Source organism: Crocodylus porosus, unplaced genomic scaffold (genome assembly GCF_001723895.1).
Source record: "Crocodylus porosus isolate Cpor-Errol unplaced genomic scaffold, CroPor_comp1, whole genome shotgun sequence".
NCBI lineage: Eukaryota > Metazoa > Chordata > Crocodylia > Crocodylidae > Crocodylus > Crocodylus porosus.
This window is the reverse complement of record NW_017728931.1, coordinates 47914506-47941395: the sequence shown is the minus strand read 5'-3', so window position 1 is coordinate 47941395 and position 26890 is coordinate 47914506. Positions and strand designations below refer to the sequence as shown.

At 40.0% G+C, this 26890-nt stretch overlaps 1 protein-coding gene across 1 annotated transcript in view; it reads right to left on the bottom strand.

Annotated features, from left to right (window-relative positions):
* Window positions 1-4292: 4292 nt before the first annotated feature.
* Window positions 4293-26890, bottom strand: part of BTBD11 (BTB domain containing 11) — a 289139-nt gene continuing 266541 nt past the window's right edge. The window contains exons 15-18 of the mRNA XM_019544797.1: window positions 23352-23433; window positions 21899-21967; window positions 18671-18784; window positions 4293-15459 (exon numbers count right to left, since the gene is read on the bottom strand). Of these exons, the coding sequence (XP_019400342.1) occupies window positions 15250-15459; window positions 18671-18784; window positions 21899-21967; window positions 23352-23433 (475 nt within the window). The 3' untranslated portion in view covers window positions 4293-15249. The remainder of the gene's footprint in view (window positions 15460-18670; window positions 18785-21898; window positions 21968-23351; window positions 23434-26890) is intronic.

Sequence of the window (26890 nt, the reverse complement as noted above, 5' to 3'; positions counted from 1 at the left end):
TTCTACTATGGGACAGGAACGGTTAAGCCACCTTGCTGTTTTGTCTATGAAGTGTGAACTTGCAAGAGAAATTGACTTTGGGGAGACAATTCATGATTTTGCGACAAAAGGCCAAAACATAAAGCTTTGAAGTAAAATGCTCTATTTATAAAAGGTTTGCAGCCATGTTGGTCCATTAGAACAAAAAAAATCAAAACGTCGACTGGATAATACCATTATTAGGACCAACAACCAAAAAGTTACAAAATAGGCAGCAATGTAGAATGTAATTTCAGAATTTAAAATATAAAATTTTCTTTCATGATTCATGAGACTTTATGTATGTGGGATGGTGTGTGTGGAGGGGAGGGGGCCTACCTTACCCATTTGTACTGGGTCCAAAGAAATGATGCTTGGGCTCTGCCCATGCCACTCTGGTTGAGAATCACTTTTAAATATTCTTGTTCATTATTAAGTACATGGCCTGTCCAATTCCCAAGCCAATGGAATGTGCATGTTGCTAAAGTTTCCGGTCCTACACTGAAAGCTTTTTGGGACAGCAACGGTCTCTCTCCCACATTCTGTACAATGACAAGCACATTGCAAGTGCTGAGCTGCAAAATTACTATCAGCTGTAAAATTCAAAGGCTCATTAGATTGTTGGGAGGCTGTTAATGGGGAAAATCCCAATCTTGCTGCTACCTGAAGTATAATGAGATATATCTGAACTGGAGGGGGAAAAAAAAGAAAAACACTCCCAGCAGCCACTTGCTAGGCTAGACAAAACTGGATGTTTTTTTTATTGAACAGAGATGGCTCTCCAACACACTCAAGCTCCACCTGCTGTTCAGAAATAGTCATTGCAATCTGATAACCTAGAGGGAACTGTATAATAGGGTTGTGCAAAACAGAAGCGGGGGTTCTTGGGCTCTGCACCCCTAGCTGCTGAGGGGCAAAACTCATGACATGGGTGCTTGTGCTAGCTAGCTACTGTGTTCTGCAATGAATCGTGATTCACTCGGAGCAGCTCAATATACAGTAGCTAGCGAGGATAACGAGTTAATGAGCAAGGATTAACGCCTACAAAACTACAGACTAAGGAGAGGAAAGAATCAACACAGAGCCAGGAACTGCTTCTGCCAAGACAGAGACAGTCATTCTCACAAGCACCCAGGCTTTGTGGCCTCCACAGGGGCTAGCATGCCTGCAGTTTTGACCCTGCTGTGACTTCACACATGCACGTGACATGAGTTTTGCTTTCAAGAATTTGGGGTGCAGTTTCCCTCAACCCCCAGTACCTATCGCCTTGAAACTTGTTAGGCTTCATGCCCTCAAAAGGGGCTACTATTCTTGCAAATGCCATCCAAATCAGGCCAGCAATGACAAAGTTATAGGCTGTTTTGACCGTACCCATTATAGCCTATGGGTGTAACGTTGAAAGAGCATCGAAACGGCGAAATGTTTTGACTTGCCTAGTTTTGTTTCGAGGCTGTTTTGACTATATCAGTTCTGTTTCAATGTTGCTGTTTCAACCTCAAAACGGGTAGAAACAGCGTCGAAACAAAACTGGCGGCGAAATTTCACACAACCCTACTGTATAAAACGGGATTAGAATATCACTGTGCTATATTAACTAATACATTTGCTTCCCAAAAGCAGAACTATAGGTTAGTATTTAAAGTCTGAAAATATACTACAATTGTTAGAATTTAAAATTAAACCTTTGTGTTAACAAATGTACAAAAAAAGACAGTCAGTATATTCCACTTAAATGTAAATCAATAGAATACATTTCTCAGTGGTAAATGGAGAGCAGACAACCCATTTACAGTGTTTAGAAATCATGTAAAAGTTAAAAGGTGACACTCCAAATGGTGCAACAGTGGCTGCAGCTCTCATACAGGTATGTTACTATTACCCCTTCAATAAGCCCCTCAACTGAAAAACGTGCAGTGTATCCAAAAGAAAACTAAGCTGTTCATTCCTTAAGTCCTTATCAATCACAGCTTTTAAACATATGTATATTTCATTGAATATATAGTCAAGCGCATTGCTTTACTGGATTGGAATTTTAGTTCTGTTGTAAGAAATGAAAACAGTTCGCTTTTCAAAGACAAAATCCAACATAACTGGGCAAGTCTTAAAAAAAAAAAAAGAAAAGAGTATAGGCTTGTTAAATGGCACAAGTGCCCACCAAATGGGATTTACCTGCCAGCCTATTTGGTGAAACTTGACAATATTTTCACTGGACTGAAAATGTTCCCTTCTGTGGCAGTGCTGACAGCCAAGTATGAAAACCCATGTTACATCCACCAAAATAATGTGACAATTCTACTATCAATAAAAACATATTTTAATGCCAACAACTAATAAAAGTTCATATTCCAATATTGCTCACAACAATAATATACAATTAGCACAAAACATGGCTGTTCAACAAGAATATTTTGCAAGCTACTATATATGTGTGTGTGCCCGTGTGTGTGTGGGGGGGGTATATGTGGATGTATATCTATATAGATATATATAGATATACACACACAATTTCTTTTCTTAAAGAATTATATATCAGAATTCATGCAAAGAATTTCAAAGTGGTAACACAACAGGAGCAATCATCACTTGTTTTACAAGTTACAAAAACCATTCAATACAGAAACATTAGGATATAGGCAGACAGATAAGATATATACACATTGCTTCATCATGGTCCTCCCCATGTTATATTAAAGCATGGGCTCCTTCTTATCATACCAGATCCCTATTAAAGACTGATCCAAATAGGATTTTGAGTGTTCCCCACCCTTCTGGACCACCAGAAACTCTCAGTGTAACCTTTTACTGTAGGTAACTATGAAGGAGGCACTTATTCATTGGCCAGGAGTTAGGGGGGCAAGTAATTTTCTCCAAAACCAACATAGTCCCAAGCCATAGCCTTAGGTGCTTTGGAAGTGGGTGGTGAGCACTCCATCAATCCTATTTTTGTCTGGCACCAAGCACAGTGTGCTTGGTCTCCAGCAGCCTTTAGAGTTAGAAACCCAAGGCTCAAGAACCTAGATCTCCTAAACGGCAGTGCACAGCACTGCTACCATACTACGCAGATATGTACAGTGAATGACATGTATCCTTTGATTTGAAATTTACATATAGTATATACAAATAAAGCTATTCTATCAAGGTGCAAGTTTATTATTCTCTGGTGTGTTCCCATGAGGAATTTTTTTTTTTGCCTTCGTACAAAGCTACCAAGAAGGTGTCACAAGAGTAGTCTACCTGATAAATAACATCTCATTATGTGGATTCAGTTTTACAATCTCTACAAAGGGAAGCTGCCATTGACTCACCCTGGAGTTTTGCCTATGTACTGGGTTGAATTTGAGGGGTTATATTAATCTCTGACATAACTCTACTGACTTTAATGGCATGTACAACTTGAGCAAATTGGCACAATGTAGTTTCTTCCTGAAAGTAATCAATCTTATTAAAATGAATTGAGATTTGCATTCATCCTTCAAGAAGATTTACAATCCATGACCCAAATCCTGCTTTCCTTGAATTCAATGGGACTACTTTTGGGAGCAACACTGGCAGGATTTGGCCCTGTGAATAAGCTTTCAAGCCTTCTGGCATTATTTCATGATTGCTGGCTGCAGGCAATGCCCTCAAAGAAAGTGACTTAAAAACACAATAAATGCAATTACATTAAATAACAAACATAAGGCTCATCAACTACACAGGTGGACAAGGAATGTCACTCTCCTAAAATAAGAATCGACAGTGTTTGCTTGAGCAGGTTCAAATGCATAACAGTATCCCACACAAGTAGCTGCAGCTTGTAAATACGTGATTCTTCTAGGGAAGTCCCTGAAGAATGAAGGCTCTAGCTCACTAGAAGCTTTAAGCATATGCCCCTTCCCCTCTCCAGCAAAATACCTCATACAGGATTAACTTGAATGTTAAGCATACCAGTTAAGTGCTACTGTAACCAGTGGTAGACAAAGAGAAGAAGAGCTGGACAAAGGGACTTTGATCCCGAAAGCTTGCAGAAAAGGACAAATTTCTTGTGATTTTCCAGTTGGTCTAATAAAAGGTATCGTTTTGGAACCAAGAGTTCTAGTTTTTTGCATGTCTTCTTTCTCAGACCAACACGGCTACCAAGTACATCACTGTAACAGTGGAACTTGCAAAATACCTCTACATTCTTTGCTGGATTAGGATCACCAGGCACAAAGACAGAAGGATGTGGCCTTCAGTCCCTATGTGGGACACTCATTGATCACAACCAGCTCTGCCTTGGGTTACAGGAGAGTTCCTAGCCATTATTGCCCCTTAAAAACTTCTGCGACTAATCCAGCTCCCATTACAAGGAGAGATGCCACGTGGTGTCAGTAAGAGCTAAGTCAGGCCCTAAAATAAAATGTGCCTTCAACCCTGCTGCAGTTAAAAATGGGTTTTAAAAATGTGTGTCAACCCTTTCTTTAATCCCACTTTTCCCCATTTTCAACCTGTTTATAACAATTCCCTCAGAGTGGAAGCTTTGCATACACAGTCACAAACTAAGCACAAATTACGTTACACTTGAAAAGATCTGTTTAGCCAATTGTTGAGTAATGCAATTAAAAAGAAAAAGAAGCCTTGCTGGTTTCAAATGCTGTTTTGCATTTGTACAGCGTTAAGAATGGATTTACAGAATGACACTTGGCAATGACAAATGAATCCTAATCTCATTGGACATTTTAAAGGAATTAAACACCAGAGAGACTTGGGGTTTAAAATAGTGTGAGGCACTCAGAGAATGTTGCTAGAATTGTCTTAAGACATTTTAGCATTGAAATGTGCTGACTAAGGATGTAATTACCTAATTAAACATGTAAAGCTCCTTGCTCCAGCAGACTGAATACATTATGTTGAAATGAAAACCTCTCAAAGTTTTTTAAAAAAAGAAAACAAAGAGATAAAATACAAATGTTTTAAAATGACATCAAGGTTTTGACACAGACAAGAGCGATCACACTCAAGATGAAAGCTGGCACCTTATATTTAATACATTTCCTTGTTCCTTTTTCAAGGTGGCATAAATTAAAGATTTTTTTTTCATGTATCAGACATGTACAGCCTGCTCCATAACATTAACATCATCTGAACTACTGTGACATGGGGTACGCATTTTCTAAAATACCAATATGCCAGTGACTTAAAGGCCAAATGCCTTTCAGTCTGACCGAGGTTTCTACAACACTTGTGAAAGACAAATTTGGCTCCTCAATCACTGGGGGTTTTTTTGGGAAAAAATACTGATTAAAATAAACCATAGTATAATTTTGCAAATCATCCATAATCCTTTATTTTATGTCCACTGTTCCTTTTTTCAACTGTATCACTTTAACAAGCATATAAGGACGAAGAAAGAGCAAGAAAAGGTGTCCACCTATCAACTGTAAATTGTCTAAACTTAATACCTATATAGTACTTATATAAACCCATAAGCCAGTACTTTTGCTACAACTGCAAGAAAAATACTGAATTTCCTTATTTTCTGGATAGTACTGTGCGGTTGGATAATTTTTAGTTTGCATCTCAATAAAAAAGAGAAAGTTTTCCCCCTACAAACCTCATCGACATATGGCAAATGAGAATTTCCTGGGGTAGGAACAAAAATTAAAGAAGAGCTCCAAGAAACAGTCATACCACCAGGAATTCTACAGGATGAAGGTTAAAAAGCTGTCGTCCCTCCTTATGACGTCTATAGCAAGCAGTTTTCTCTCTGTAGTTCTATTTCATTCTACCTTTCCCATCATGTTTTCTTCTGTTTTTATAAACCTTATAACCTTCACTGTATCCTATAGGAGATGATGGATGGATGTAGAAAACAATTCAAGAGGCAAACAGCATGACTTACATGCATCACTGGCTCTTCTGTAAATCTATGACATTGGCACTGGGATTCTTTCACCTGTAAGTATCAGTTGTGAATGCAAAAATACAAAATCAATTCTTCACAGATGGAAGAAGGGCATTTACTCTACTTAAGTACAAAGACTTTCTTAAGTAGTTACCTAGGTGCATTTTGCTTTTCTCTTTAGATGCAAAATGATATACATTTTGGATACATATATTAACGGATTCAATACATGAAGGAGAACAAAAAAAGGGGGTGGGGAAGCTACAGCATGGCTTATAGACGTCAACAACCCTACAACCCACAACGTCACTGGGCATTGTATCCTCCCTGCCCCCCTTTTTTTTGCTTTATATATGGCACCCACATTCTGATTTAATATTTTTCCTTGAATGCTTGTTTTCCCCTCATCTACCATACCAGCTACTTTCTATAATTTCATATAAGAATATAGAGTTGCTAAACTATGCCCAACTGGGGGTTAAGTTGGTCAGTTCACTAACATGCATTACATTAATGCTTAGCATCTGGGAAGGCTGACTGCCTTTAATAATAATAAGAGAGTTTATTACAAACATGGTTTTACACCTCATAACATATACAGTAGATCAATTTACTGTCCAGCTTTGTGTGCACGCGTGCGCAGATGCACACGTGCATACACACACACAAATATGGATAGAAAATGAAAAGCACTTCATGTGGACATAAAATAAAGTCATTACTGAACAGCTCAGATACAGAATATTCCCTGGTTTTCAATAGCAACGTATGTCCCAGGGGTGTAATATGCTTTGCTGACTCTGGACACAAAGTCCTATTCTGAATAGATTCATTTTGTTTGTGTGGTATTGGAACATGGGGATGACTTGCAGACCTAAAAAAGTATGGGACCCAATCTTCTCCACTGAGTGATGCAGTACACAAAATGGCTAGAGAGGAGCTCAGAGTCCTGAGCTCATCCTCTTGGAACTGCAAAGCATTAGGAGACACTTTTGCTAGACCTTCACTGTGTCCACAAGAGATCACTTTGCTGGTGCGTACATGCATTTGAGTAATATAGAGTAGGATTTACCTTTATATGACTGGCATATTCATGCACACATACACACATTTATTCATTTCACAACTGACAAATAGCAAACGGAGGGCTGACTTGCAGGAGTTTGTATAGAAACTGAAGACAGGAAGGGGAGGATATGTCCAGTGGAAATATAGGAGTTGAATTTAGATAGGTTCACTATAAACCTTTCAAAGGAATTTGGCCAAGACCCTGAAACTGATAGGTTCTTATTTACTGCTGACGTGTGCCATGAATTCTTTATTGACCCCACAGACCTCATTTTTAACTCCCTTCTCAAAGATGACACGGCTGGTTTTCCTTTTCCCCTTTACACCATTCTAGAGCATTGATTTGGTCACTCACAGGGAAAAGCCAGCTTCCAATTTGCCAACCAGGCTGCCTGTAGAAGCCTGCTGTGCTTGAAAGGAGGTCTAGCCAGCTTTCCCCATGCTTAGTTTGGGCTACCTAATTAGATTAATTGCATCGCATTTAAGCTTCAGCTTCCATTCTAAAAGAATCACATGCTTTCAACACCACTGAAAGGCAGCCACCGTTGGAGCACATGGCACAATAATGGGAAAAAGATGGAGCGAGAAAAGCCCTCCCATTAAAGTTCCCCAGGTTCTGTAAAGGCCATACGGAGCAAAAAGGATCTCATATTTTTAAGGTCTCATTTGAAAAACCTCCTCTTCCCCTACCCTTTCATGTACATACAGTAAACCATTTGGTATTCATTTTATTCACCAACAGATTAGTCATTGCTGCTAGGATGGTTGGAGGGATTTTAGCTATTGTGCACCTTAGATCATTAATCCATTTCTAGCAGCATCTGAGGTGTTATGGCTGTGACCCTAATTAAGTCTCATTTGAATTGCCCATTGAAAAAACTCGATTCTTCTCACGTGGCTGCTTATAAAGAGGTCTCATCCTGAGATAAGTAAGGTAGGTTTCTAACTTGGCCTATTTTTAAATACGAACTGTTTCTTATCAGAGATTTCAACAGGGCTATTTTCTTCATAAAAGCAATAGGAAAAAATAATGTATAACGGAGTAAGTAAAGGTAACAGAAGTTTTAATGAAAATACAGCAGCAGAAATGATTCGGGGTGGAAAGGGCAAAGTCAGGCACCGAACAAAGGTATTCAGATACATTTGCACTCACAAATGTAGTCGAGAGACAGTGGTATTGACAAAGGAAAGTTAACGTTTGCTAGAGTTCAAGAGTCAGGGTCTGAGCACTGGGAATGCACAAGCACCCTGTTTTTATGAACATAGAGAAGAAAAAAAACTAGCCAAGCTAGGCAAGGATGGTGAGTAAGGTGTAGCAGCAGGGACCAACTCCATGCATATGTTTCATGCACCCTTTCATTCACCGTTTCTTACAACATCTCATTCTCCACCTCAAACTCCATGGAGCCCAAGGGTGGAGATCAAGCAGAACAGGAAACACAAACTTAACATCTCTGGGTTCAGGCACTCAGACCTTCGCTCCCAGTCCCCATCCCCACAAATACTTCTCCCAAAAGGTCCCCCAAAATGTTAAGCATGCTGTGCCTACTGCAAGCAAGCCTGCTGCCTCATGCACACAGCATCACAAGATGCACAGAAAAATAAAAAGGACAGGAGACACGGTGGAGCTATGCATCCAAGTGAGCAGGAGAAATCTCTCTGAAAAAGCAAGTGGCCAGCCACCCCTATGTTGCAGCACACAACTTCCACTCCACCTGGAAAGCATGGCTTGGGAAACTGTAGTATCCTTGTAACTGTACCACTCACACAAGAGGCACCTTTAGTCACTCCTACTTCCTGAAATGCTGCCTCAAGGACTTTTTTTTTTTTTTTTTTTATTAGAAGAGCGACCCTAACAAATCCCAGAAGGCAATATCACAGAGGCAAATCAATGTAAAAGAAAAAGGAGCTATCACCTTCCATAAGAAAGTTTCGGGCAAACTGTATTTGAGCTGTGCAAGAACTGATCAAGGAATGATGAAGAATCAAGAATGTAGCAACAAAAATAAACCTAACTAAGCAAAATTCTCCAGATCTTAGCTCTTGATCCAGCCTCTGCTGAAGCCAGCTGAAAGACTTCCATCAATGTCCATGCATTTTCAGTCAGATCTTTACTCAGGTACAACTTGTACTGAATTCAGTAGGGGGATTTTCCTGCATAAGAGCTGCAGTATTGGGGATAACCATTGGTAACTTTTCCATCAGAGTTATCACTGAACTAACTCACAGATCATCAATCCACAGAAAATCTAATTCTGGGCCTCTGTATTTGTTTTTCATTTGAAATACAGCATCCAATGGTAAACCAGGAGTGATTAGCCCATTCCAAGATTATATGATGAAGATTAAGAGTATAGTTTGAGCCTATGCTTCAAAACAGTAAACATATCAAGGGATAAAAATAATTTACTTACTTATAAATGGAATGAAGACATAATAGGAAACACTAAGGACTAGGAGTACAAATGTTAATTAATCCTAATCAATGATGTAAGCTAAGCAGTTTTATCATTTATGGTGGTTTAGGTATTATTTGGCGGCTATCTGAAGTCTGACATGTGGAAAGCAAGCCTATAGTATGTTAGAATATCTCTAAGCCATCTTTCTTAATTGCTTCTCCTAAGATTTCTCCTTAAAGCACATACTGATATTGTGGTGATAATAATGTACTCGGGTGAGCAACTCCATTGCCTTTAAGATTGCTCAAGGGAGCTCCTGCTTGTTCATGTGAGTGAAGAGTTTGCAATCTGTTCTCCTTTTTGCATGTAATATTCAAGTGAGCTAGTCTGTCCAAAGCCAACAAAGGCCTGGGGCTTGCTGTTCAGTATCCATGCTTATTGCTCCCATTTCTGACAGTGGGAGCGAGGCGTTGATTGCAAAAGGGGGAACACAGCTGTGGATGCATAGCTCCAGAGCCTGATGCTGGCAGTTTCCACACTAAATTGGACAAATCACAACAATCTGCCTGTGCCACCACTTACCAGTTGGTCAAATGGATGAAAAGCTCACAGGAACATTATTAATTATGCTTATCAACAGCTAGATTTAGCCACCCTGCTCTCTTTAATTAATACCATATTTTAGCCTCAATTCTGCTAATTTCAATAGGACCATTTCTGGGATAAGGCACAAATGCAGGAGGAAGAACAGCAACATCCAGCCTTTAATGTTTACAAAGCAATTTTACATCCTCATATGAAAAACACCGTGGGCCAAATCTCAAAGCCCTTATTTCGCTTTTAGTTGGCCTTTACTCATGCAAAACACCACTGACTTCAGAGACTACTTTGATGAATACAGGCATCAGGATTTGGCCATCTGTAAGTCAGATTAATATAGAGCCAACTCCTGAAGGAAGCTTTGAGTCTGCAACTTGCACTGATTTCAATGGGCACTGCAGGTACTCAGGACATCTCAGGATTTGACTAACAGACAATGAAGTTTGTTGTGGCCATTTGGCTAGGATGTTTGGAGCTTTACTGTATCTCTTTATGCTTTTGAGTGTGTTAACTTTAATGAGAGCAGCATATTTCTTACTAGTATCGATACCCTACAAACAGGTTTTCGGTACTTGGGTCCTAGGTGATGAGCATGGACGTCCTCTGCAGAAACAGGCCCCACAATTTGCTGTGTGTGCGCGTATATGGAGAGCAGGTGGGGTGGGAGGAGGTCACCACGTGTCTTTCTCATCAGTTTGTAAAGCAAAGCACTTCACCTAGGAAAGAATAACAAATGCAAAATGGGGAATGAGTGTAGACTTGCAGGACACTGGACAGACATCACGGGGTTACAGTGGACTACAAGCTGAATGACTGCAAGTCGATGAAGTAATATTGCTGCAAGAAGAAAATTAAGAGCATCCCATAAAACCTTAACAGAAATGTGAATTCTAGTCTGCATAAGTAAAGCCTCACAGAGAGTGCTGTGTCTGGTTTTGGGAGCACATTTTAAGAGCATGTAAACCAAGTGAAGAGAGTCCTGAAGAGAGAAACAAAAATTATTATAGACTTAGTTTATTTAATCTAGAGAAGAGAAGAGTGACTTTGCTCACAGCCTTCAAATACAAAAAGGGCTGTTAAAGGAAGGATAGCAATCGATTGTTCTCTACATCAGCTGAGGTCAGGATAAGAAGTAAAGGGTTTAAATCACAACAACGGAGATTTCAGTTAAAGATCAGGAAGGTCTTTGTTTGTTTAAGTCATGGAACAGGTTACCTAGAGATGCTGTGCTCCATCATTAGAAGATTTTAGGTGCACAGTAGACAGGCATTTATCTGTGTTGGCTTAGACAAAGATGATCCTGCCTTGATCAGGGGGTAGACTAGATGACCTCCTGAGGCCACTTTTCAGTCTTGTGTGTCTATGATTGTATTATTTTAGTGTAGCCCATTTCAGTGAGAATTGAGGGAATATTTTTAATCTTCAAAGAACATGACACCACATGGTACATTTTGGCAGCTGACTGGAGGTTCCTGAAAGTCTCCCTAATGCACCACGCATCCTAATATATTTAAGGGACTAGTGCACTGTTTGGTATCAAGCAAACGGTCAGAAGATCTTCAGCAAGAACAGGGTCAGTTTTGAAGTGCCATGTAGAGACTTAGCAGAACAACAACAGTGAATGTTTTGCCACTAATTCCTCACACATCACTAAGAATATTTTCACTATGACTTTAATTATGTTTTGCACAAGTTCATTCATGAAGTGGGCCTGTGCATGCAAAATATTAGCCTGCAAAAAGGCTTAGCCCCAAGAAAAATGGCCTTCTTCCAATGTGGATAACATCTGGATGGCAGCTGTTTTTAAAGAATGGAAGGAGCTTTGGCCTGTGGAGCAGGAAAAATGTAAGCAACATGGAGGCACAACGATAAAGAGGCATATAAAAATAAAAATGAAAAGCCCCAGAGAGAGCTGCAGGATGAGAAGTTCTGACTGAAAAAATGATCACATACTTTTTTCTAAAAGATTTTATAAACATTTCCAGTTCATCAAAAACTGGGTGAACTGGAAAAGTTCTCCCAGTTAAGGAGGGGAGGAAAGAATTCTTCCCCAAATCTGAGAAATAATGACAAGTGGCAAAGAGACAAATAATCATATGGTTTTTGTTTACTAAAATGTTAGCACTGCCGTTCTAAAGGATACTCATATCCACTGCTTTGGTAAAAGGGTCCATTCTGTAAGACCATATATAATAAGGTCATATTCACAGGAAATGGCAAGCGTTTTAACTGATTTTTTGGATAAAATTAATCACAAAGACCTCCACTGAAGTGATAACAGTTTTCATGTGGTTGGATGCATTGGGCGGCTCTGCACTTGGAATCTAATACTTAATACTATGTATTATGGAGTTCAGCAGGATCCAGGATATTTGGTGAGTCTAGACTCCCTGCTTCAGTATCTTTAACAGCAATAGGCATGGTCCCATAATTCAATAGCCACAATCCTCTTTCAGGAGCATCTTTGGTCCCATAGACTACTATAGTCTTTTTCTCCTGTACATGCTTAACTAAGACCAGCAAAACGCATCTCATGGCAGCAGTAAGTTAAATGTGAAGATTTATACCATGGAACAGCAAGTATTATATCATGTTCAGTGTTCCAAGTTAACAGGCCTTAAAAAGCTGAAGGAACACACAAATTTATGGGCTGACAACCCTACTGCAGAAGATGTATGTTTTCCATTTGATTTTATGTCTGATTTTGTCCTCTGATGTCCATGCACAACTCCCATCTCATCCTCCATGTACAAATCAGAGAACAGATTGTGTTTCTATAGGAAAACCTGGACACATTTAATGCTCTTGAAAGATGTGATGAAAAGAGCAGAAATGAAGATCTCTATTTATCAGCAGGTTGTACAACACAAAAGCAGTGCATGCTTACCCATGGTGTCTTTCCATCATGTCTTAATCCTAAACTGGAGAGACCATATCTCTGGACAAGATGGGAGTGAACTCTCTATTCCTCTATGGCCTTCGCTTTCTCTCTGAAACTGCCAAAAGAGGTCATACCTTTTTGGGATGAGTTTCTGCACATCCATCTATATTCCATGTGGGCTATCACAAAATAACTCAGAACACAGCTCTACACTACATTGCCAATACCTGAAGACATCATTAACACTCCAAAGACAATGCAGCATGAGCAATTACCATCATGTTCGATATCAGACTGCTAGCTGAACTTAAACCTGTGCTTTTACTTCCCAGAGAGCTAAATCCTGTCACATGCATGAAGCTCTGCCATGTAACTTGACTTCTCTATGTGCATCTATGGGTAGAAGTTAAGCAAACTAATTACTATATGAAATTAGAGAGCTTTTGCAATATTAAAGCCTTAAGATGGTTGTCAAGGTTTTTTCTTATTATTTAGATTGTTACCAATGTGGAAAAATGGGTTTCTATGGCCAAGGAAGCACACCAAACTATAATAAACACCCCCTAGAGTTACAATCACACTGATCAAGTTCTTGCTTCTCTAGTATTGCAACATTCACAGAAAAGTAAGCTGCCATTAGTTAAATGTTCCAGGCAACATCTTATGACATATACTATGCAGAAAACAATGGTCTAATAATTGATTGCTAAGTTGACATGCTGTGTCTCTGTGACATTAATGGACATTTAGGCAATTTTGTAATTTGCTGCAGATACTGTATAGGCTTTAAAATGATCAAGCATACAGGAGGAATTGCAGATCAGTATAATAAAACTGCTTCCTACCATGTTGATAACTAAATGTGAAAACTATATTTTTTGATCATTCCAAAAGCTATAAATGTGAAATAGCACCGGACAGAAGTACTCAAAGACCAAGGAGTTACCATGCATTGTCAAATTAAAGCTTTTAAAAATCTCTGACCTGGGCACAATTTAAAAAGCCATGCTAAAAAATAAATACATTAATGTAATTTTGCCACAGAAAAGATAGCAACTTTCTCCTGTTCTTTACTATGCTTTGGATCAATCAATTAATGAAAGGAATCATTCAAATACAAAGTGTTAGGAATATTGTGGCACTTGACAGGTTTCTTTTGCTAACAATATGCTGCAAAATAAATTGAGCCCTGACACAAAACACCTCCTTTATAGGTAACCTATACATTCTTAAGATACAATGAAAAATCATTCTATAGTACATATTTAATAACAATTAAAAAAAATCCTAACTTTTTCACAATCTCTGGCCACTAGCAAAGTAAGTATCCACGTATTACTAGAGTAAGAGTCTGGTATTAACTCTTCCATGTAACACAGAAATCATCATCTTCCAAAGTGTCTCTGGGGAGTTCTCTCCATATGATTTGCACCAAGAAAAGAGAATGCAAAAATGCTGAGTTCACAAATGGAGTTTGACAAGAAGTAACACTGAATTTGTCTTGGCAAAAACGAAGCACAAACGTAATATTTCACAGGTACAGTCACCATGCAAATGCATGTTGAGTTTGTTGTTGTTTTTAATCCCAAATCACAATTAGCATGCAGTTTTTTCCCTCAGCTACTGTATTAGAAATATCTCGGTAATGTACCTCTTTGGTGTAACCATAGCCATTTAGGCAAGATTATACCATGTTAGGAAAGAATACAAGTAAAACCTGGTCATATATATGTTTATACAGTGTACATTTTACCATTGAAAAACAAAACATGTTACATAGATTCTCAAACACAATTCTGTTGAAAATGAAAAGTTTAAGCTTAAGAAATAGATTTTAATCTACAAGGCCACCCCATTTTTATGAACAATTTTAAAAAGTTCCCACCCCTAAAAATTTGCCAGTATATTTCCTCAGTTATAACAGTCTTACCAACTCTCTAACACACTCGACCCTAGCTAAACAGCAAGTAACAGATCTTACATTTCTTAAATGCACAATATAATGGGCTTTGGGATAGATACAACACAGTTCTTAGACACATAACCCTGTGGAACAAAATAACCTTAAATGACTGACTGGTCAGTTTAAGTGTTCCATGGCATCGTTGCTTGGGCAGAAGCTTCTGCTGTTCAGCGGTGTGTGTTCTGGCTTTTGTTGGCATTAGCTCCATGATCACACTTTTGTTCCGACTTGAACATAACAGCAATTTATGGAAAAGTGTTATATCCTTGTTACTCAAAAATGTGTGGGAGCCTTATACCATTTTCCCACTTCCAAGTGAGGCTGCAGCCTAAAGCAGCATCTTTGGCCAACAAAAAGTATTCCAATGTAAACTGGAATTTTTCATTTACATTTAAGGAACCGCAACAGGAGACTTAACTTGCAGGGTCTTTTCTGAGCGTTATCTCCTTCCTGAACTTTATACAATGGAGCCCTTTGAAGAAGACAAATGAATCGACTGGATCCTTGTTGCCAACGTCCTCTGCAAGTCTTGTAGTACATTTTGACCAGATGTTTCTCCATTCTTGTCATACAACAGCTGTTTGAAAGCTTCGTTTTCAATGAGGACCATCATATTTTTTAGAAAGTAGCCTTCACAATAGGAAGATAGTTCTGTGACTCCAAGAAACTACAAAAAGTGGAGATTAGAGAAAGATAACTACTCTGATACAAATGAGTTAATTAACTGTGCATTACAGGATTACAAGCTGTATGCAGGTAAACATACTGGCTAGGTCTTTCAGACAGTGTGCTGACACATACTGCCATATGTGTGGGTCAAGTGATACTTCACACTCCTTGGTTCAAAGGACAGACAGGCTACACGCCATGTCATAGATCTTGGTTCCTTTGGAGACAAAATTTCAAGGCTGAAGCACTGGTCCAATGGAAATAAATAGGACCTGTACATTTTGTAAGCAAGTACAGTCTCTCTGCACTGCTGCCAAATAGGGTACATCTGACTTGAGAACCCCATCATCAGGAGTTAGACCTTAAACACACTCATATGCTTGGGGTGAAGCAACTCCAGATGAAAAATATTTCCTATGTTGCACAATGAGTATGCTACTTCTGGGCTAACTATGCTTTCTTCACAATCCACATACCCCAGCTCTGTAACACATAAGGACTATCCAGTGCATGAGAAAGCCCTCCGTGATTCAACAGATAATCTGAATTAGCAACTGCTCCATCAGAGGTAATGAGTAAATGGAAGAGTTTATGCAGTGGCTGCCCCCTGAGTGTTCTGCTGCAGGATCAAAATCTCAATGAGTCATGCAAAGCATACAGAGCAGTGCTCCATGCACCCACCCAAATTCTTGCTGGGTCTGAGTCTTGGGAGCAAATGGGAAGCTCTGGACATGGCTACAGAGGTGCAGCCTGGAGGCCCAGGTGAGTCAGAGGACTGGATGTGGTTTCCTGATATTAGCCCTCAGAGCTTCCTTCTTTTTGGCACATCTGCCAAGCCAAATTGGTGGTCTTATCTCACTGCTATTCTGATATCATCTGTGGCGGCTCTGAATTGTGACTCTTACCAAGGTGGGGGAGTGGGGAGAGGATGCAGGCAGGTCAGTGCAGACAAGGAGGCTTCCTGTGAGAGAGCATCCTTTGGGGTTTGGATAATTAGGTCTTCAGCTGGTGTAAACTGAAGTAGTGCCACTGCGCTTAGTGGGGCTCTGCTAACTGATACCAATTGTGGACCTGAGAGCGAGATCATGATTGCATCGTGGATTTATATTGTTCTCTTAAAACTTTTACTCCATTCTTCTTTACTACTTATTGCTTTCTCTTTCCACATCCTTTCCACTGGAGAGAGACTATATTTTTCTTTTCTTTCAATTTGTTCATCTTAGACCCATCTCATGTGTTGGATAAATGCTGAGTATTATTATGCATCTACCCAAAACCCCTATGGACTTCAACGGAAGTTTATCTCTTGTAAGCAAACCATGACTGGTATGCATTAGGATCTAACCATTCATGTCACCAATGCAATTTGTCAACTCAGTGTCTTTGTCTGGAAGGGCACACAGCTATGAAGACCTTGAGTGAAAATGGGAACTTGAGAGCTGTACTATTCAGAGGACTGTGTCTTCCCTAGGTCTTTTCAGGCATTGGGATGGAGAATCCTCAGAAATGATCTAGAAGAGCTTACTAACCAGAATATAATATTATTCCATGCCAAACAGTTAACTTATATGCTGTAATATTTTATTTATATATGTGTGTGTGTGTACACACACACGCACACCCCCCCCATACTACTATATTATATAGTAATAATACAAACTGATGAAGAAATGGAGGCTTAACTAAATGACCTACATTCTGAGCAGAATTGAAAAAAAGTGATGTGTGAGCAAGTTTCCTCATTTACACATGATAACGAATAGATGTTAAAAAGGGAAGGGCTTCTCATACAGAATTCTGTGCTGCTGCAGCTAGACTGCTTGTGGGACCTGAGCTGAGACCTCAGGTGTCTCTACGATACTAAAGTTCATGGTGTAGACATACCCTGGGTCTCACTAGCCTGCTACATACACAACTTCTACTGAATGCTAAGGCAACTCCCTGAAAGGAGGCCTTTCAGGATCAGGTCCACAGGAATAAACCAAGATTTTTCAAGCCATGTAAGCACTGCCCTAAGTTTGGCTCTACACAGGTTTAAAGATGCACACATGCTCAAGTGCTTTGCTGAACTAGGGGCTATATAAATAAAAGGCCTGGTCTGGATTACCTCCTTGTACAAAGAAAAAAAGCACAAGAGCTGAAATTAAAAGTTGAACTATTCATTTAATTAGGTACAAACACAGTGATAGATTCAGAAATGGCTTTGCTAAAATTAAATTAAAAAGTACCTTTCAAAGGGTATAGTATTTCTCTTCATTGGGATACTGTAGATTATTTTTCCCTCTGACAGGCAGACCTATAACTACCCTTCACATGTAGCTCATTTTCAGGAATTATTTTTTCCCCTTTCCCAGCACTGGCAGCACACACATGCACAGCAGTACAACACACTGGGGTTTCTATATGCATGCAAAATTCTTTAGGGTGGGGAATGAAGATCTGACCATGAGGATGTAAAATAACCTACAGATTACCTCAAACAAGTGGTTCTCAAACCTCTGGCACACCATATCATTAAAGCTTTTGTACGAGTCATATTATTTATAGAGAAATAATTTTAGGAACGCTTCTAAAATATTTATTGGGAATATATTTTTATTCCTCTGCCTACAAATGTGAGTCCAACTCAAGGGGAGAGAAAATAATTAAAACTAACTGATGCAAAACACCTCCAAAAATGACCTGGAATAGGCTTTCTAGATTTTAAAGTCAGATTACTCAGCCCCCGACCACCCCCTTGCAGGACTGTAAATACTGGATTCCATTGGGAAGGTGGAGACTCTTTTCTCTGTTGGTATAAAGTTCTCATTACTATCCTGGCAAGGCCACAAGACACTGCACTTTTTGCAGAGTGACATTTTTCATTATAGAAAAACTGTGACTTAGCAAGACCGAGTACCATTCCTTGTGGGGTCTCAGGCAAGGGGCATTGTTGTGGGAAAATCCCTTTCAGAGGGGCAAAGGAAGGAAGTTCCATTAGTTGTTTAAGCTGATTTCTTTAAAAGCAACTTTTTTAAATGGCGTAGGACTTTGGAATATTAAAGTAAGTCCCAGAGGGACAGGCGAGAGGCGCAGAGGGCTATAGGTGCATAAGTTGCATAAGAGCACAATATATCAATCACTGCTTGTCACAAGGCTACCACCTTCCATACATGGTAGATGCAAATAGTCACACACTTGCATGTGCACACATAGACAATTATTTTTACCTTGGCATGATTATAAATATCCACGCAGTTTTCTGTATTGATACTTTTTGCACAGATGATTTCACAGTGTCGCTGTAAAGCTTCAAGCTGGAAAAATTTGGCAGCAGAGAGAAGCTAAAGAGCAGAAAAAAATGATCAGAAGTGCTGAGCAGAATAGTTCTAAATGTTACCATGCATTACATTAGTACTTTGTTAGGCTTTTTTTCACTGTCCTCTAATGAGTTTTGACCCAATTTTTTGTCAGGTAAGTTGCAATAAGATGGCTTTTTGAGCTGATTTAGTCTTTTACACCACTACAAAGGGAAGGTAACACATCTGATCAAACTATTGTGAGGCAGATGATGAGTAGAGAGGAACTTTCAGACTCAGATGTGGGGAGGGGGAAGAGGATGGAGGGAACCAACAGTGTGTAAACTCATCAGATCTCTGTGTGCTATAATGGAAGCAGCACCTATGAGAACCTCTGGCCACTTCAGAAAGGCATTTCTCACTGGAAGAACCCAAAAAGCCATGTGCCTGAAGGAAATGATCTGAGTTCAACCCTACTGGACACAACACACCAAAGAGTACACAAGGGCTTAGTACAGGAACTGCTGGAGGAGACGCAATGGCCTGGGTTATGCAGAAAATAAGATCACCATCATAGCCCTATCTGGCTTGATACATTTATGAAACTTCCAGAGCTCTAAACTGTTTTCTCAGCTGTCAGAGGGTGAAAGCAGAATTCCTCTCACTCTCTTTGGTGGCTGGAGAGAAACCTTAAGATCTTCTGTGTGAAATCCTGACTTTGCTGAAGTTAACACGAATTTTTCTACTGACTTCACTGGGGGCAGGATTTCACTTGCTCTCTCTTTTCTTTATTTTCTGGCTGAGCCCCTATTCATCACCATTTTTCTTGTTCTGCTGCAAGTTCTTCCTGCCTCTCTTTGCTGGCTTAGAAGTAGGCAAGTGTTCTTCAGTGCTTGGCATGCTGTTCTCAGCAGTACACAGATAAGAGAGTTGAGCTGGGTGCTCTATCTATCTTTAGGCAGTTATATAACCCTTAGCACCACAGGATGCTGGGGACATCAGACAAAAGAGCCTTTCAGTGAAACCCAGCAGTGCTCTCAGGCTGGTAAGTAGGGTTGTTGGTGGGGAAAAAGCTGTTAGCCTGCTGTTCTGGCTTATCCCATCCATTTACTTCAAATGCTGTTCTAATCCCAGAAATAAACCCAAATTCTGGAAATCCGCAGTGGCCATGTGATGACAGCCAGCTGGTCCCAATTATGAACTGCAGGAAAGATTTCTGATTAGTATTTCTGGTACTTTTATCATATTTGGAATAAAGTAAGTAGCTCAATGTAATTTAGAAAACTCAAGCCAAATCTCAGTCCAGCTGCCACAGTATCTCAGGGAAGATTACAAGGGCTCTTAAACCATAGGAATCTTGAGGGGTTAAGACTCCCCTCTTAATCAGCTATGTGTATCAGGGGTCACCAACCTATGGCCTGGAAGCCAGATCTGGCCTACAGATATGGGGCTTTGATGTCATTTGGATGGTAGGAGGGTGTGGGAGGGGGCCTTCGGCAGCAGGGGCTTCTATGCAGCCATGGGGAGAAGCAATGACACGGGTCAGATCCTAGTGCCTGCTCACCTCTGACCTGAGCTGGATCATTCCAGCCCACAGCCTGAATAGGTCACCAGCCACTGAGCTATATTGTTCTTACAGTGATATGCAACCCCTTCCTTTTTGCCCAATTCAGAGACAGTCAAGGCAATGGGAATGACATCAGAGGAGGCAATGCCGAGTGGATGGATACCCTTAGACATCTGAAAAACTGTTTTGCACCTACTCACACAATCAGTTGTTGGGAGCTTATTATACATACACCCACTCACGTAGATGTCTACTATGCATTTTTAGTGATCCAGATGATTATACATTGTATTTTAATATTTTACCTGTCTTTATGATTTATCTTATTTTTATTATGAGCTGCCCTGAGTCTCTTCGATGGAGTGCAGTATATACATCTAATAAACAAATACCAGAAAATAGGTCTATGGGTGGGGACACACCATACATTTACTACAGAGTAAATTGACTTGACTCCATTGTTGAAGTAGAGCAAACACATGATGCACAACCGTACACCAGCATATGTCACTCCACTCCAGGATAAAGTTGCCCTTAAAGAAACGAGTACATATGCTAGTGGTGTACAAGTGGTCTTTTCTCTCCAAGTTAATTTCATCAGACTAGACCTACTGCTGGCAGCCAGTCCATGGGAGCTGTTTGTACCTCAGTTCCTTCCTACAATGTAAATTTACTATACAGCAAAATCCAGGGCAAACTACTCTGTAGTAATTGTGTCATGTGTTTGTAGCCTCTATCTATACTGATGTGATACGATCTAGGTTGAGAACTTTTTTTTTATAGAAAGGGTTTAGGTTTAGAGCCTTCTTTGCCAAAACTCCATGAGTGAACTGGAAAATCTACAAATGATTTATTAAGAATAAAAAAGTTGATAGGACTGAGCCTAATTAAACCTGCACCAACAAACTTGTGAGGCTTGATTACAGATCTGTCTGGTTCCACAAACAGACCCGCACCAGACCTTCTCTACAGGATTATTTTAAGTATCCCTGTACCTACTGAAACAGACTCTGATTGGTCAGTCATATCCTGCAGGCGTGACACAGTTGCTGTCACTTTCCTTGCCTGGATGTCCCATGTAGGAACAGTGCGGTGACAATGTAATATAACAATATCATCTACATGCAAGATGTGCACTAAGATTGTAACCAACTATCCATGATTTTAATATCTACCGCCCTGCATCCTTTTAGTTCAAATTATGTTTTGCTTTGTGATTTTTCTCTTTTTTCTCTGCATCCTGGTGTCAAATAAATCCTGCTTTCATTTAATTGAATGGGTGTGGAGGCTGTCACCTGGGGTGCTATTGTGTCAACTAGTATCAACTACAGTCTGGGAAGGAAGTGTAAGGGGTACAGAGACAGGGTCAGATGGTAGCAGAGATGAAAAGAGATTGTGATCCCCCTCCCAAAATAGTGCAGGCAGATGCCAGACTATGCCCTGGGAGAACTAAAAGACCTGGTAAAAACTGTCACCGCAGTTCTTTGCTGTTTGCCAATGCCCATTTGAAACCATTCCCATGTGCATTCCTACAAATGGTTCAGAGCTCATTTATGCTAGCATCCTGTGGAATGGAGTGAAATATTTCTTACCTCCATTATTTCATTATTTTTAATCAGAAGCGACTCTGCACCTCCATAATAAAGATACTGCATAACCAGCTGCAACAAAACAGAGAGATTTTTAGCGTACAGAAAGCACACCAGGGTGACACAGGCATATTATAGATGCATGCCTTTCACTACCCTGATGGCCTCTGCTTTAGAGGTCACTGTCATTAATGGAAAAAGATGAAGTGCTTGGAGCCCCCCTTGGGTAAGAACACATGAAAGAAGGGAAGGGGACATAATGAAGAAGCAGGATGCTTCAGGAGTATATCAGGGCACAGGTAAAAAGGGGAGAAGCAAGTGAGATCTGCAAACCACCTTTAGGGCCACAGATTCACAAGTCAGCTTGGCCAAAAGAGGAAAAATTTAAGGTCATGCAAGGATCCTTTGTCTGCCTCTGGCCATTCTAAAGCCTCCTCTTCACAGGTGGCCTGCTTTCTCTTCCTAGGCCCCATCCGCTGCACTGCTGTGACTCTCCAGTGAGGTCCAAGTTGCTTGTGAGGGAAATCAAACCTGGTGCTTTCATTATGAATTGCCAGGTCTTTTACAAGTCCCCTTTTACACCATCTATTCAAGAGTACATGCCATAGTGGAATGGCTGCTTCTTGAATCCTTCTCCTTATGGGTAACCATATTTTCTCCTCCTCTGCACTATTCTGTTGCCATGCATGGCTGGTGAGAAGGGACTGCTGAGACTGCATTGCAATACAGGCCAAGTAAGATTTCCCTTCAGTGAAATTCCAATAAACCTAAATGTTATTACAGGCAGCTGTAAGTTGCACTGAGGAATCTCTGAGGCTCGAACAATCAAGAAATGGAACTGTATTTGCTCTGGGTAAAATGAATTTTCTTTGGCTTGGTGCATCTAATGCGATCTGGAAAGGAGGTAGGTTTAGGTCTACGTTTTTGTGGAAGGCATTAGAAAGTTTAATTAAACAGCATTGCTAGGAAAGGACTTAATATCCTTCCAAACCTGTGCATTCAATACAGAAATAGCAACAACAGAGAAAAGACTCTAAAAGCCCATGCAAATGCAGAGGTGTAACTAGATGCTTGAGAAATCTGGGCAGTGGCAGAGCATGGGACGGCATCAGTTGCTGAGCTCCTGGTGATGGCTGGGCCACCCGTGCAAGCAGCTATTTTTGTACCTCCACCCTCTCTCTGACACACTACTGTGCATTTATTCCGCTACAATGCACTGCTCTGACTTCAAGGACTAGGGAAGTAATATTTATAGAGTTCACTGTAGCTCTTCACACGTTATTTGGGTTTAATCAACAACACAATGCAGATTAGCTTATAGAGTCAAGGTCTTGCCCATGAAACCATTGCTCTAAGGTATGGCATTCACTGAATATAACTGCATTATGTTTTGTTGGGTATATGTACAAATTGTATTGCACATTTCACTTAGCTGCTATGCAAGCACTGACTTTACCTGAAATATGGGGTACTTCACATAGTTGATCTCAATACAAGTGCTATCAGCTGGGGGCTTGCTAGACAGCAGTGCTTTAAACCTAAATAAAAACAAGCAAGATTGAAATACTAATCCAATTATATTTGCAATAAAATACAGCAAAGTGGAAAGGAAGCTTCCATCAATTATTGCAAAAATAGTACATTAAAATGCAGAGAAGCTTAGTGGGATTTGTGCACTGACAAATGCAAAGGCTTGCACTTACTGTAGTTTAGAAGAATGTAACAATATTAACATTTAAATGAGTAAATTTCATTTTTTAGGAATCTTCATTCTACATTTCTAGAGCACATATCTAATTTTATGAAAACTCTACCTAGACAATATAGCTTCTGTAACCACTTGAACCTTATTACAGAATCTGAATCTTAATGTTTCTTTGCTTGAAGAATACCATTTTTTTTAGTAAAATCGGCTACATTTAACTTATTTAACATTTCCTTTTTAGATGAAAACCAATGTGCATTTTTGCCCATTTCATTTTGCTGTTTTGCAAAATTGCTTAGAACAAAATGCGAAACAAGTCAATTAAAAATCCTTCACAAAGATATTTAACACCTTTTTGTAGATTTAATACAATTGTATGGGGATGAGGGGAGAACTGGATATTTTATTGGTCTCAGAATGATTATATGTATATTAAATTCCATTAAAAGACGAACATGGCTAAATCCCAAGCATCTCAATGACCTGAACCTCAAGAAGGAAATGTGCAAAAAGTGGAAACTAAGTCAAATTAGTAAGATGAATGTAATAGAATAGCACTAGCATGCAGGGGCAAAAAGAGAAAGACCAAGGCACAATGCGATGAAACTAGGAAGGGGCTAAAAGGTAAGAATAGAAAATTCCTCAAGTACACTCAAGTAAGAGGAAGATCAAGGAGGTCACCTACTAATTTTTGGAGAAAGAAAGCTGATGACAAATGACAGCAAGAAGGCTGAACTGCTTAATGACTTTTTCGGCTTCAGTCTTCACTAAAAAGTTTAACTATGATACTGACACAGTATCGATAGCAAAGAGAAAAGCAGTCAGACTGGAATAGGGAAAAACAGGTTAGAGTAGTGGCTCTCAACCTTTTCAGACTCAAGGTGCCCTGGAAAATGTCAGCTGTTAGTTTTCATTTGATTTTTGATTACAGAAAAATAATAGAGCGATTCTTCTGTTGCACAGAACTCAGAAAGACCACAGCAGGACAGAATGGCTTTACCACTCTGGATTCCTGTAGAAATCTCTGGGTGTATCTTGTGAATCATGTTTGCACACCTAACAGCTCTAACATTTTGTGGCATTCTGTGCCCCCTGCCCGAAAGGATCTCAAGGCACCCAAGGGTGGTGTGGCACTCTGACTGAGAATCACTGAGTTACAGGCTATCTGTGCTTAATCTACACTACAAAGATTTGTCAGAAAAGCTATGTCAGTAACCCTCCCCCTTTCCCCACCTGGATCCGACTATGCTGAAAGAGGAGGGATTCCAGTGGCTTGACTTCTGCTCTTTGGAGAGGTGGTCTAGTGAAGTCAGCAGAAAAAAAAACCACCCTTCCACTGCCATACAATTTGTCTCCACTGTGGGGCTCTGCTGAAATAGCTGTGGCAGCAGCATCTCCTTTAGATAAATGAGATGCCTTCAGATTGGCTGGACCCGATGAAATCACCCTGGAGTAACTAGGGAACTGGCTGAAGCAATCCTAGAGCTGTTAGTGATTCTCTCTGAGAATTCATGAAGGACAGGTAAGGTTCTGGAAGCTTGGCAAATAATGCCTGTCTTTACAAAGGAGGACTCCAGGAATTATAGACTAGTCATCGCAACTTCAGGTCCTGAAAAGATACTGGTACAAATAATTAAATGATCTATTTGTAAGGACGTAGGCAATAACAAGGTGAGAATGATGCTCCTGGAATACATTCATTTCATGGTGCAATGGGATCTGATCCCTATATCTCAACGATCAAGCCTCCTGCCATGCCACATGTACATGGTAAGAGGCACGATTTGGGGATCAGAATACCATCACACTATTGGTAGTTGCTGCTGTAGCCCTTAATTTGGGTGCATATGTAACATCCTGCCCATTTATACCGTGATTAACACATTAATTGCAGCATAAATGTAATGTGTAGAAGGAGCCTAAAAGCCAACGTAGGTATGTCAAAAACTAGTAATGTCAAGTCAACCTAACTTCCTTCTGACCAGGCCTTATGAAAAGAATGAGGTAACAGACATGATAGAGCATGGTTTTAGTAAGATTTCTGACACTATCTCACACAGCAAACTGAAAAAAGACGACTAGGTGAAACTACTATAAGGCACTGACTTAACCAGAAAGCTGTACTTAAAGAGCAGTAATGAACTGCTCACTCCCAGGCTGGAGGGATTTACCAAGTGGGGTCCTACAGGGGTCTGCCCTATGTCTACTACTATTCAATACTGACATTGTAGCAGAGAGTATCCTTATGAAATCTGCAAATGATACTATACTGGGATGGGTTGTAAGAGACCTGGAGGACAGGATTAGAATTCAAAACTATCTTGACAAATTGAAGAAATGCTCTGAAATAAATCAGTTACAATTCAATAAGGGTAAAGGCAAAGTACCACAACACTTAAACAGAAGTCATCAGCTACATAACTGCAAAATGGAGAATGCCTGGTGAGGCACCAGTTCTGCACAGGGGAATTAGGAGTTCAAAGAAGATCACCAATAGAATATATGGCAAAAATGTCAGGTTGCTACAATAAAAGTAAACATCATCCAGCAATGTATTATAACCAGAAGTGATACTTTTACTCTTCTCAGCTGTGGAAAGACTTCTACTGGATTACTGTGTGAGTTTTGGCTACCATGCTTCAAGAAAGACGCAAACTAACTGGAAAGCAATAAAAATGATCAGAGGTCTAGAAGGCAGGACCTATGAGGAGAGACTGAAATAACTGGGTTCGTTTAGTTTAGAGAAAAAGAAGAACAAGGGGAAACATGATAACAGTCTTCAAATAGATAAAAAATTGCTGTAAAGGAGAAGACAATGAATGTTAATCCAGACCCATGGCAGTTAGGACAAGAAGTAAGGGGCTTAAGTTGCAGCAAAGGAGATCTGTTGCTGCCCACCTCTCCAGGTGGCCTGAAGCCATAAGCCATTCCTGATGGTTTAAAATATATATCTGTCTATGTATTTCTAATTTGCTTGACCACATAACAGCTACTCTAGAGACCGCTGAAAAGGGCAGCATCCTAATGGTTAACAATAGGCCGGTGGGAACTGTAGGCCTGTGGGAAGCTAGTATTCACTTTGGATTTGGATTCGGCTGATTCAGGGGACAGTGATCCAATTCAGTGATTTGAATCACTGCCCTGAATCAATTCGGCCGAATCCAGTTTGGTGATTCAGCCACTGCTGACTTGGCTGAATCTCTGAATTGGACAGGCCCCATCTCCTGCCTGCTTTCCTAGCCCCATCAATGGCTGCCCCACCCAGCCCCAGCTCTTGGCTTTAAAAAAAA